The 10,767-nt window shown below is 43.3% G+C and overlaps 1 protein-coding gene across 1 annotated transcript in view; it reads right to left on the bottom strand.

Annotated features, from left to right (window-relative positions):
- Positions 1 to 565: 565 nt before the first annotated feature.
- LOC311134533 (proteasome activator complex subunit 4A-like) overlaps positions 566 to 10,767 on the bottom strand; it is a 91,282-nt gene continuing 81,080 nt past the window's right edge. Inside the window, exons 41-44 of the mRNA XM_084168234.1 lie at positions 2,240 to 2,402; positions 1,213 to 1,346; positions 787 to 928; positions 566 to 652 (exon numbers count right to left, since the gene is read on the bottom strand). Coding sequence (XP_084024360.1) covers positions 794 to 928; positions 1,213 to 1,346; positions 2,240 to 2,402 — 432 coding nt within the window. The 3' untranslated portion in view covers positions 566 to 652; positions 787 to 793. The remainder of the gene's footprint in view (positions 653 to 786; positions 929 to 1,212; positions 1,347 to 2,239; positions 2,403 to 10,767) is intronic.

Below are 10,767 nucleotides of genomic sequence, written 5' to 3'. Positions count from 1 at the left end.
CGCGCACTCACGCACGCACACACACACACACAAAAAGAAAAGAACAAGACAAATCAACAGTACAGTAACATTACAGTAACATTATAGTACCATTACAAACCGCAGGTCAATCATCCCTGCTATGGGTTTATCCTTAAATATTAAGTATAGTAGAAATGTAAATGAGCGCTAAAAACAAATACACAACTCTATTTTATTCCATCCATTACGTATGCATGTTCCCCCCTCCCCCATTTTCAAGGTCCTCAGGGTACAGGGTCGTATTCGTTATGGCATCCAGGTAGTTCCTCCTGGTTTCATTCCGTTTGGTGCCTAGTGAATACGACCCAGGTGTCATCCGTTGGTCTGGTCAGACGGCAGGGATCTGGATGTGAGGCCTCTGTTCTGGGCCTGTATTCACACAGCTTCTCAGAGTAGCGCTGTTAATGGAGGATCAGGTCGCCATGTCCATATAATGGTATTCAATACGATCTGCAAGGCAAAACCGATCCTAAATCAGCAATTGTACTCAGACGCTTTGTGAATACGGCCCTGTTCTGTTCAGTCTGAGGCCAGAGTGAGGAACTGTTGAGTGGCTCAAAGAGGGCATTCAGGGTGTCCTTCCTCCGTTAAGAAAACATAACAATCTCCATCTGAAAGTTGTATCAGGGCCCTAAAGAGAGACCAAATGGAAGTGCCTTGTAGTTTATAATGTACTGTAACTTCTGTTGGGATGTTTCCACCCAAGCATACATTTGAATTGATCTACAATGAGTGAGCAGGTTAGGATGGGAGTGTGTGTCCTACCAGGTATCTAGGCGTAGTAGCAGGGAGAGACCAGCAGGTCGGTCAGAACCAGCAGCTGGTCGTCAGTGAACTGCTGTTTGTGTTCCTGCCAGTTGTCATGGTGAGTCCGCCGGAAGTTAGACAGGGTCTTCTTCACCGTCATCTGCAGGAGGAGACAAGTAGAGAGATTCAGGAGAGAGAGAGAGAGATTCAGGAACGAGAGAGAGAGAGAGATATTCAGGAACGAGAGCGAGAGATTCAGGAACGAGAGCGAGAGAGAGAGAGATTCAGGAACGAGAGCGAGAGATTCAGGAACGAGAGCGAGAGATTCAGGAAAGAGAGAGAGAGAGAGAGATTCAGGAACGAGAGCGAGCGAGATAGATTCAGGAGAGAGAGAGAGAGTGACAGAGAGCATGTCGTTGAGCTATGTGGGTTAGTCCTCCTCACCTCAATGGGCTGTGTGTCGTTGAGGTGGGCGCTCAGGTTCATCAGTAGCTGGGGCATCCAGGTGGGAACATCATAGGGGCTGGACAGGATACAGGCACTCAGACCTAACACTCCAGCATGACGCCTCACTAGATCTACACACACGGGGGGGGGGGGGGGGGTTGAAAAGGAGCATTGAAAAACTGACCTATAACACATTCAGCAAGGTCAAGACAAATGCATTTTAGAAGCCTATCTAACAACCATGGCAACTGTGTTCCAAGTAAACAATTTGAATGTAGACCTTTGAATGTAGACAGTTGCTATGTTCTAATACTCACACTAGCGTGCCACTTAAAATGAAGATACACTATATATACAAAAGTATGTGGACACCCCTTCAAATTAATGGATTCAGCTATTTCAGCCACATCTGTTGCTGACAGGTGTATAAAATCAAGTACACAGCCATGCAATCTCCATAGACAAACATTGCAGTAGAATGGCCTTACCTGTGCAAAGCTGTCATCAAGGCGAAAGGGTGGCTATTTGAAGAATCTCAAATATAAAATATATTTTGATTTGTTTAACACTTTTTTGGTTACTACATGATTCCATATGTGTTATTTCATAGTTTTGATGTCTTCACTATTATTCTACAATGTAGAAAATAGTAAAAATAAAGAAAAACCCTTGAATGAGTAGGTATGTCCAAACTTTTGACTGGTACTGTAAGTAATTAGAAATGATTCATACTTTTACTTTTGATACTTAAGTACATTTTAGTAATTACATTTACTTTTGATACTTAAATATATTTAAAACCAAATACTTTTAGACTTTTACTCAAGTAGTATTCTACTGGGTGACTTTCACTTTTACTTGAGTCATTTTCTATTAAGGTATCTTTACTTTTACTCAAGTATGACAATTGGGTCCTTTTTCCACCGCTGACCTTAACCGCTAGGCTACCTGCTGCCCCACGGTAGCACAGTCAGGGAAAGTGTGTGATCGAAGTAAGGCAATGGACAGTTGTGTTAGTAGCTACCTCCAGAGGGGATGGTGTCCACCACGGAGCCCAGCTCCCTCTTCCTCTTCTTGGGCAGACGGGTCTTGCAGAGGGCCTCAAAGTGGCTCTGCATGGGGCCATCTATGGACAGGAAGTTACACTGAAGGAAACCGCTCAGAGTGGTGGCAGCCATCTCCCTCACCTGGGGGAGAGAAGGAGAGAGGGTTCATTATTTATACAATGCAACAGTGTGTGTGGCCATATGTGGAGCTGGCTGGTCCAGTCTGTACTGACTATATCTGCTCAACAGAAAGATATTGAACAGGGAGAAAGAGAGAGAGAGAGAACAGGGAGAAAGAGAGAGAGAACAGGGAGAAAGAGAGAGAGAGAGAGAACAGGGAGAAAGAAAGAGAACAGGGAGAGGAAGAGAGAACAGAAAGAGAGCAGAAAGAGAGAAAAAAAGAGAGAAAAAAAGAGAGAGAGAGAACAGAGAGATAAAACAGAGAGAGAAAACAGAGAAAGAGAACAGAAAGAAAGAGAGAGAACAGGGAGAAAGAGAGAACAGGGAGAAAGAGAGAACAGAGAGAGAACAGAAAGAGAGAGAACAGAGAGAGAACAGAAAGAGAGAGAACAGAGAGAGAACAGAAAGAGAGAACAGAGAGAGAGAGAGAACCGGGAGAAAGAGAGAGAGAACAGAAAGAGAGAGAACAGAGAGAAAGAGAGAGAACAGAAAGAGAGAACAGGGAGAGAGAGAAAACAGAGAGAGAAAACAGAGAGAGAACAGAAAGAAAGAGAGAGAACAGGGAGAAGAGAGAACAGAAAGAGTGAGAAAACAGAAAGAGAGAGAGAACAGTGAGAGAGAGAGAACAGTGAGAGGGAACAGAAAGAGAGAGAGAAAAAGAGAACAGAAAGAGAACAGAAAGAAAGAGAGAACGATATAGAACAGGGAGAAAGAGAGAGAGAACAGGGAGAAAGAGAGAGAGAACAGGGAGAAAGAGAGAGAGAACAGGGAGAAAGAGAGAGAGAACAGGGAGAAAGAGAGAACAGGGAGAAAGAGAGAGAGAGAACAGGGAGAGGAAGAGAGAACAGAAAGAGAGCAGAAAGAGAGAGAACAGAAACAGAGAGAGAGAAAAAAAGAGAACCAAAAGAGAGAGAGAAAACAGAGAGAGAACAGAAAGAAAGAGAGAACAGGGAGAAAGAGAGAGAACAGAGAGAGAGAGAACAGAGAGAGAGAGAACAGAGAGAGAGAGAGAACAGGGAGAAAGAGAGAGAGAGAGAGAACAGGGAGAAAGAGAGAGAGAGAGAGAACAGAAAGAGAGAGAACCGGGAGAAAGAGAGAGAACAGAAAGAGAGAGAACAGAGAGAAAGCGAGAGAACATAAAGAGAGAACAGGGAGAGAGAGAACAGAAAGAGAGAGAGAACAGAGAGAGAAAACAGAGAGAGAACAGAAAGAGAGAGAACAGAAAGAAAGAGAGAACAGAAAGAAAGAGAGAGAACAGGGAGAAGAGAGAACAGAAAGAGAGAGAACAGAAAGAGAGAGAACAGAAAGAGAGAGAAAACAGAAAGAGAACAGTGAGAAAGAGAGAGAGAGAGAGCAGGGAGAGGGAACAGAAAGAGAGAGAGAAAAAAGAGAACAGAAAGAGAACAGAAAGAAAGAACAGAAAGAAAGAGAGAACAGAAAGAAAGAGAACAGAAAGAGAACAGAGAGAGAACAGAAAGAGAGAGAAGAGAGAGAGAGAACAGGGAGAAAGAGAGAGAACAGAAAGAGAGAACAGAAGAAGAGAGAACAGAAGAAGAGAGAACAGGGAGAAAGAGAGAGAACAGAGAGAAAGAGAGAGAGAACAGAAAGAGAGCGAGAACAGAAAGAAAGAGAGAACAGAAAGAAAGAGAGAACAGAAAGAAAGAGAGAGAACAGGGAGAGGGAGAGAGAACAGAAACAGAGAGAATAGAAACAGAGATAGAACAGAAAGAGAGAGAGAAAAAAGAGAGAACAGAAAGAGAGAGAGAACAGAAAGAAAGAGAGAACAGAAAGAAAGAGAGAACAGGGAGAGAGAGAACAGAAAGAGAGAGCAGAAAGAGAGAGAGAGCAGAAAGAGAGAGAGAACAGAAAGAGAAAGAGAACAAAAAGAGAGAGAGAACAGAGAGAACAGAAAGAGAGAGAGAACAGAGAGAGAGAACAGAAAGAGAGAACAGAAAGAGAGAGAGAGAACAGAAAGAGAGAGAGAGAACAGAAAGAGTGAGAACAGAAAGAGAGAGAGAACAGAAAGAAAGAGAGAGAACAGGGAGAGGGAGAGAGAACAGAAACAGAGAGAATAGAAACAGAGAGAGAACAGAAAGAGAGAGAGAAAAAAGAGAGAACAGAAAGAGAGAGAGAACAGAAAGAAAGAGAGAACAGAAAGAAAGAGAGAACAGAAAGAAAGAGAGAACAGGGAGAGAGAGAACAGAAAGAGAGAGCAGAAAGAGAGAGAGAGAGCAGAAAGAGCGAGAGAACAGAAAGAGAGAGAACAAAAAGAGAGAACAGAGAGAGAACAGAGAGAACAGAAAGAGAGAGAGAGAACAGAAAGAGAGAACAGAAAGAGAGAGCGAGAACAGAAAGAGAGAGAACAGAAAGAGAGAACAGAAAGAAAGAGAGAACAGAAAGAAAGAGAGAAAACAGGGAGAGAGAGAGGGAGAGAGAACAGGGAGAGAAAGAGAACAGAAAAAGAGAGAACAGAAAGAGAGAACAGGGAGAGAGAGAGAGAAGAACAGAAGGAGTGAGAGTGAACAGGGAGAGAGAGAGAACAGAAAGAAAGAGAAAAGAGGGAGCGAGAGAGAGAGAGAACAGAGAGAGAAAGAGAGAACAGAAAGAGAGAGAGAGAGAGAACAGGGAGAAAGAGAGAGAACCGGGAGAAAGAGAGAGAGAACAGAAAGAGAGAGAACAGAGAGAAAGAGAGAGAACATAAAGAGAGAACAGGGAGAGAGAGAGAACAGAAAGAGAGAGAGAACAGAGAGAGAAAACAGAGAGAGAACAGAAAGAGAGAGAACAGAAAGATAGAGAGAGAACAGAAAGAAAGAGAGAGAACAGAAAGAAAGAGCGAGAACAGGGAGAAGAGAGAACAGAAAGAGTGAGAACAGAAAGAGAGAGAACAGAAAGAGAGAGAAAACAGAAAGAGAACAGTGAGAAAGAGAGAGAGAGAGAGCAGGGAGAGGGAACAGAAAGAGAGAAAAAAGAGAACAGAAAGAGAACAGAAAGAAAGAGAGAACAGAAAGAAAGAGAACAGAAAGAGAACAGAGAGAGAACAGAAAGAAAGAGAACATAGAGAGAACAGAAAGAGAGAGAACAGAGAGAAAGAGAGAACAGAGAGAAAGAGAGAGAAGAGAGAGAGAGAACAGAAAGAGAGAGAGAACAGGGAGAAAGAGAGAGAACAGAAAGAGAGAACAGAAGAAGAGAGAACAGAAAGAGAGAGAACAGGGAGAAAGAGAGAGAACATAGAGAAAGAGAGAGAGAACAGAAAGAGTGAGAACAGAAAGAAAGAGAGAGAACAGGGAGAGGGAGAGAGAACAGAAACAGAGAGAACAGAAACAGAGATAGAACAGAAAGAGAGAGAGAAAAAAGAGAGAACAGAAAGAGAGAGAGAACAGAAAGAAAGAGAGAACAGAAAGAAAGAGAGAACAGAAAGAAAGAGAGAACAGGGAGAGAGAGAGCAGAAAGAGAGAGAGAGCAGAAAGAGAGAGAGAGCAGAAAGAGAGAGAGAGCAAAAAGAAGGAGAGAACAGAGAGAACAGAGAGAACAGAAAGAGAGAGAGAGAGAACAGAAAGAGAGAGAGAGAACAGAAAGAGTGAGAACAGAAAGAGAGAGAACAGAAAGAAAGAGACAACAGAAAGAGAGAGAACAGAAAGAGAGAGAACAGAAAGAGAGAGAAAACAGAAAGAGAACAGTGAGAAAGAGAGAGAGAGAGAGCAGGTAGAGGGAACAGAAAGAGAGAGAGAAAAAAGAGAACAGAAAGAGAACAGAAAGAAAGAACAGAAAGAAAGAGAGAACAGAAAGAAAGAGAACAGAAAGAGAACAGAGAGAACAGAAAGAAAGAGAACAGAGAGAGAACAGAAAGAGAAAGAACAGAGAGAAAGAGAGAACGAGAGAGAAGAGAGAGAGAGAACAGAAAGAGAGAGAACAGTGAGAAAGAGAGAGAACAGAAAGAGAGAACAGAAGAAGAGAGAACAGAGAGAGAGAACAGGGAGAAAGAGAGAGAACAGAGAGAAAGAGAGAGAGAACAGAAAGAGTGAGAACAGAAAGAAAGAGAGAACAGGGAGAGGGAGAGAGAACAGAAAGAAAGAGAGAACAGGGAGAGGGAGAGAGAACAGAAACAGAGAGAATAGAAACAGAGATAGAACAGAAAGAGAGAGAGAAAAAAGAGAGAACAGAAAGAGAGAGAGAACAGAAAGAAAGAGAGAACAGAAAGAAAGAGAGAACAGAAAGAAAGAGAGAACAGGGAGAGAGAGAGCAGAAAGAGAGAGAGAGCAGAAAGAGAGAGAGAGCAGAAAGAGAGAGAGAACAGAAAGAGAGAGAGAACAGAAAGAGAGAGAGAACAAAAAGAAGGAGAGAACAGAGAGAGAACAGAGAGAACAGAAAGAGAGAGAGAGAACAGAAAGAGAGAGAGAGAACAGAAAGAGAGAGAGAGAACAGAAAGAGTGAGAACAGAAAGAGAGAGAACAGAAAGAAAGAGAGAGAGAACAGAAAGAAAGAGAGAGGACAGGGAGAGGGAGAGAGAACAGAAACAGAGAGAATAGAAACAGAGATAGAACAGAAAGAGAGAGAGAAAAAAGAGAGAACAGAAAGAGAGAGAGAACAGAAAGAGAGAGAGAACAGAAAGAAAGAGAGAACAGAAAGAAAGAGAGAACAGAAAGAGAGCGCAGAAAGAGAGAGAGAACAGAAAGAGAGAGAGAACAGAGAGAGAACAGAGAGAACAGAAAGAGAGAGAGAACAGAAAGAGAGAGAGAGAACAGAAAGAGAGAGAGAGAACAGAAAGAGAGAGAACAGAAAGAGAACAGGGAGAACAGAAAGAGAGAACAGAAAGAAAGAGAGAACAGAAAGAGAGAGAAAACAGAAAGAGAACAGTGAGAAAGAGAGAGAGAGAGAGCAGGGAGAGGGAACAGAAAGAGAGAGAGAAAAAAGAGAACAGAAAGAGAACAGAAAGAAAGAACAGAAAGAAAGAGAGAACAGAAAGAAAGAGAACAGAAAGAGAACAGAGAGAGAACAGAAAGAAAGAGAACAGAGAGAGAACAGAAAGAGAGAGAACAGAGAGAAAGAGAGAACAGAGAGAAAGAGAGAGAAGAGAGAGAGAGAACAGAAAGAGAGAGAGAACAGGGAGAAAGAGAGAGAACAGAAAGAGAGAACAGAAGAAGAGAGAACAGAAAGAGAGAGAACAGGGAGAAAGAGAGAGAACAGAAAGAGTGAGAACAGAAAGAAAGAGAGAGAACAGGGAGAGGGAGAGAGAACAGAAATAGAGAGAATAGAAACAGAGATAGAACAGAAAGAGAGAGAGAAAAAAGAGAGAACAGAAAGAGAGAGAGAACAGAAAGAAAGAGAGAACAGAAAGAAAGAGAGAACAGGGAGAGAGAGAACAGAAAGAGAGAGCAGAAAGAGAGAGAGAGCAGAAAGAGAGAGAGAGCAGAAAGAGAGAGAGCAGAAAGAGAGAGAGAACAGAAAGAGAGAGAGAACAAAAAGAAGGAGAGAACAGAGAGAGAACAGAGAGAACAGAAAGAGAGAGAGAGAACAGAAAGAGAGAGAGAGAACAGAAAGAGAGAGAGAGAACAGAAAGAGTGAGAACAGAAAGAGAGAGAGAACAGAAAGAAAGAGAGAGAGAACAGAAAGAAAGAGAGAGAACAGGGAGAGGGAGAGAGAACAGAAACAGAGAGAATAGAAACAGAGATAGAACAGAAAGAGAGAGAGAAAAAAGAGAGAACAGAAAGAGAGAGAGAACAGAAAGAGAGAGAGAACAGAAAGAAAGAGAGAACAGAAAGAAAGAGAGAACAGAAAGAGAGAGCAGAAAGAGAGAGAGAGCAGAAAGAGAGAGAGAACAGAAAGAGAGAGAGAACAGAGAGAGAACAGAAAGAGAGAACAGAAAGAGAGAGAGAGAACAGAAAGAGAGAGAGAGAACAGAAAGAGAGAGAACAGAAAGAGAACAGGGAGAACAGAAAGAGAGAACAGAAAGAAAGAGAGAACAGAAAGAAAAAGAGAAAACAGGGAGAGAGAGAGGGAGAGAGAACAGGGAGAGAAAGAGAACAGAAAAAGAGAGAACAGAAAGAGAGAACTGGGAGAGAGAGCGAGAGAGAACAGAAGGAGTGAGAGTGAACAGGGAGAGAGAGAGAACAGAAAGAAAGAGAAAAGAGGGAGCGAGAGAGAGAGAGAAAGAGAGAACAGAAAGAGAGAGAACAGAAAGAGAGAGAAACAGAGAGAGAGAACAGAAAGAGAGAGAACAGAAAGAGAGAAAAAAGAGAGAACAGAAAGAGAGAGAAAACAGAGAGCGAAAACAGAGAGAACAGAAAGAGAGAACAGAGAGAGAGAGAACAGAGAGAGAGAGAACAAAGAGAGAGAACAGAAAGAGAGAACAGAACGAGAGAGGACAGAAAGAGAGAGAAAACAGAGAGAGAAAACAGAGAGAGAAAACAGAGAGAGAACAGAAAGAGAGAGAACAGGGAGAGAGAGAACAGAAAGAGAGAGAGAACAGAGAAAGAGAGAACAGAACGAGAGAGAACAGAAAGAAAAAAGAGGACAGAAAGAGAGAGAAAACAGAGAGAGAAAACAGAGAGAGAAAACAGAGAGAGAGAAAACAGAAAGAGAGAGAGAACAGAAAGAGAGAGAGAACAGAAAGAGAGAGAGAACAGAAAGAGAGAGAGAACAGAGAGAGAGAGAGAACAGAGAGAGAGAGAGAACAGAGAGAGAGAGAGAACAGAGAGAACGAGAACAGAGAGAACGAGAACAGAGAGAGAGAACAGAGAGAGAGAACAGAGAGAGAGAACAGAGAGAGAGAGAGAACAGAGAGAGAGAACAGGGAGAGAGAGAACAGAGAGAGAGAACAGAGAGAGAGAACAGAGAGAGAGAACAGGGAGAGAGAACAGAAAGAGAGAGAACAGAAAGAGAGAGAACAGGGAGAGAGAGAGAGAACAGGGAGAGAGAGAGAACAGGGAGAGAGAGAGAGAACAGGGCGAGTAGAGTTCATCGAGTGACTCAGTCTCACCCTTGAGCGCACAAAGGCTCAGAACAGTTCTGTAGCTAGGATGTGTACTGTACAGTGGACTGGGAGGAAGAGGATGTGTACTGTACAGTGGACTGGGAGGAAGTGGATGTGTACTGTACAGTGGACTGGGAGGAAGAGGATGTGTACTGTACAGTGGACTGGGAGGAAGAGGATGTGTACTGTACAGTGGACTGGGAGGAAGAGGATGTGTACTGTACAGTGGACTGGGAGGAAGTGGATGTGTACTGTACAGTGGACTGGGAGGAAGAGGATGTGTACTGTACAGTGGACTGGGAGGAAGAGGATGTGTACTGTACAGTGGACTGGGAGGAAGAGGATGTGTACTGTACAGTGGACTGGGAGGAAGAGGATGTGTACTGTACAGTGGACTGGGAGGAAGTGGATGTGTACTGTACAGTGGACTGGGAGGAAGAGGATGTGTACTGTACAGTGGACTGGGAGGAAGAGGCATCTACATCTGCAGCCAGCATCAGGCCTTTTGTGTTGCTGGATGTCTCTTTATAAAATAATTCTGAAGAAATAGTATCCATGTGACTTAACAGCTCCTGATCAGTTGGTCTGTCAAACACATACAGACAAGAGCTGGGAGATATGGACAGAAATCCATATCCCGATAAATTGACTGAAGTTTATAACACTAATGTGCCCTACAGTTATTTATTTTACCATTAAAACGACTAGTTTGAATGCTATCAGTTGTCCCGTTAACAATCACCCATCTTAGCAAACATTTATTTCAAACTTCACATTTCTCTAGTAGGGCCCTAAGTTATTTATCGCAATGAAACGATATCAGCAAAACGTCCACGATAAGTCTAACAAACACACACCAACGCACACACACGGCCCTTCCATGGTTGAGTCTGCAAACGCCACAGTGATCACCGAGCCCTGATACATACACACACACACACGGCCCTTCCATGGTTGAGTCTGCAAACGCCACAGTGATCACCGAGCCCTGATACATACACACACACACACGGCCCTTCCATGGTTGAGTCTGCAAACGCCACAGTGATCACCGAGCCCTGATACATACACACACACACACGGCCCTTCCATGGTTGAGTCTGCAAACGCCACAGTGATCACCGAGCCCTGATACATACACACACACACACACACACGGCCCTTCCATGGTTGAGTCTGCAAATGCCACAGTGATCACCGAGCCCTGATACATACACACACACACACACACACGGCCCTTCCATGGTTGAGTCTGCAAACGCCACAGTGATCACCGAGCCCTGATACATACACACACACGGTCAGATGTTTACACAACAGTATTAACCCCAATCCTGAAAATAATATTCAGTTCTG

This window comes from Coregonus lavaretus, assembly GCF_964263955.1.
Source record: "Coregonus lavaretus genome assembly, chromosome: 1".
NCBI classification, from domain to species: domain Eukaryota; kingdom Metazoa; phylum Chordata; class Actinopteri; order Salmoniformes; family Salmonidae; genus Coregonus; species Coregonus lavaretus.
The sequence above is the reverse complement of the archived record's forward strand: the minus strand, read 5'-3'. Positions and strand labels throughout refer to the sequence as shown.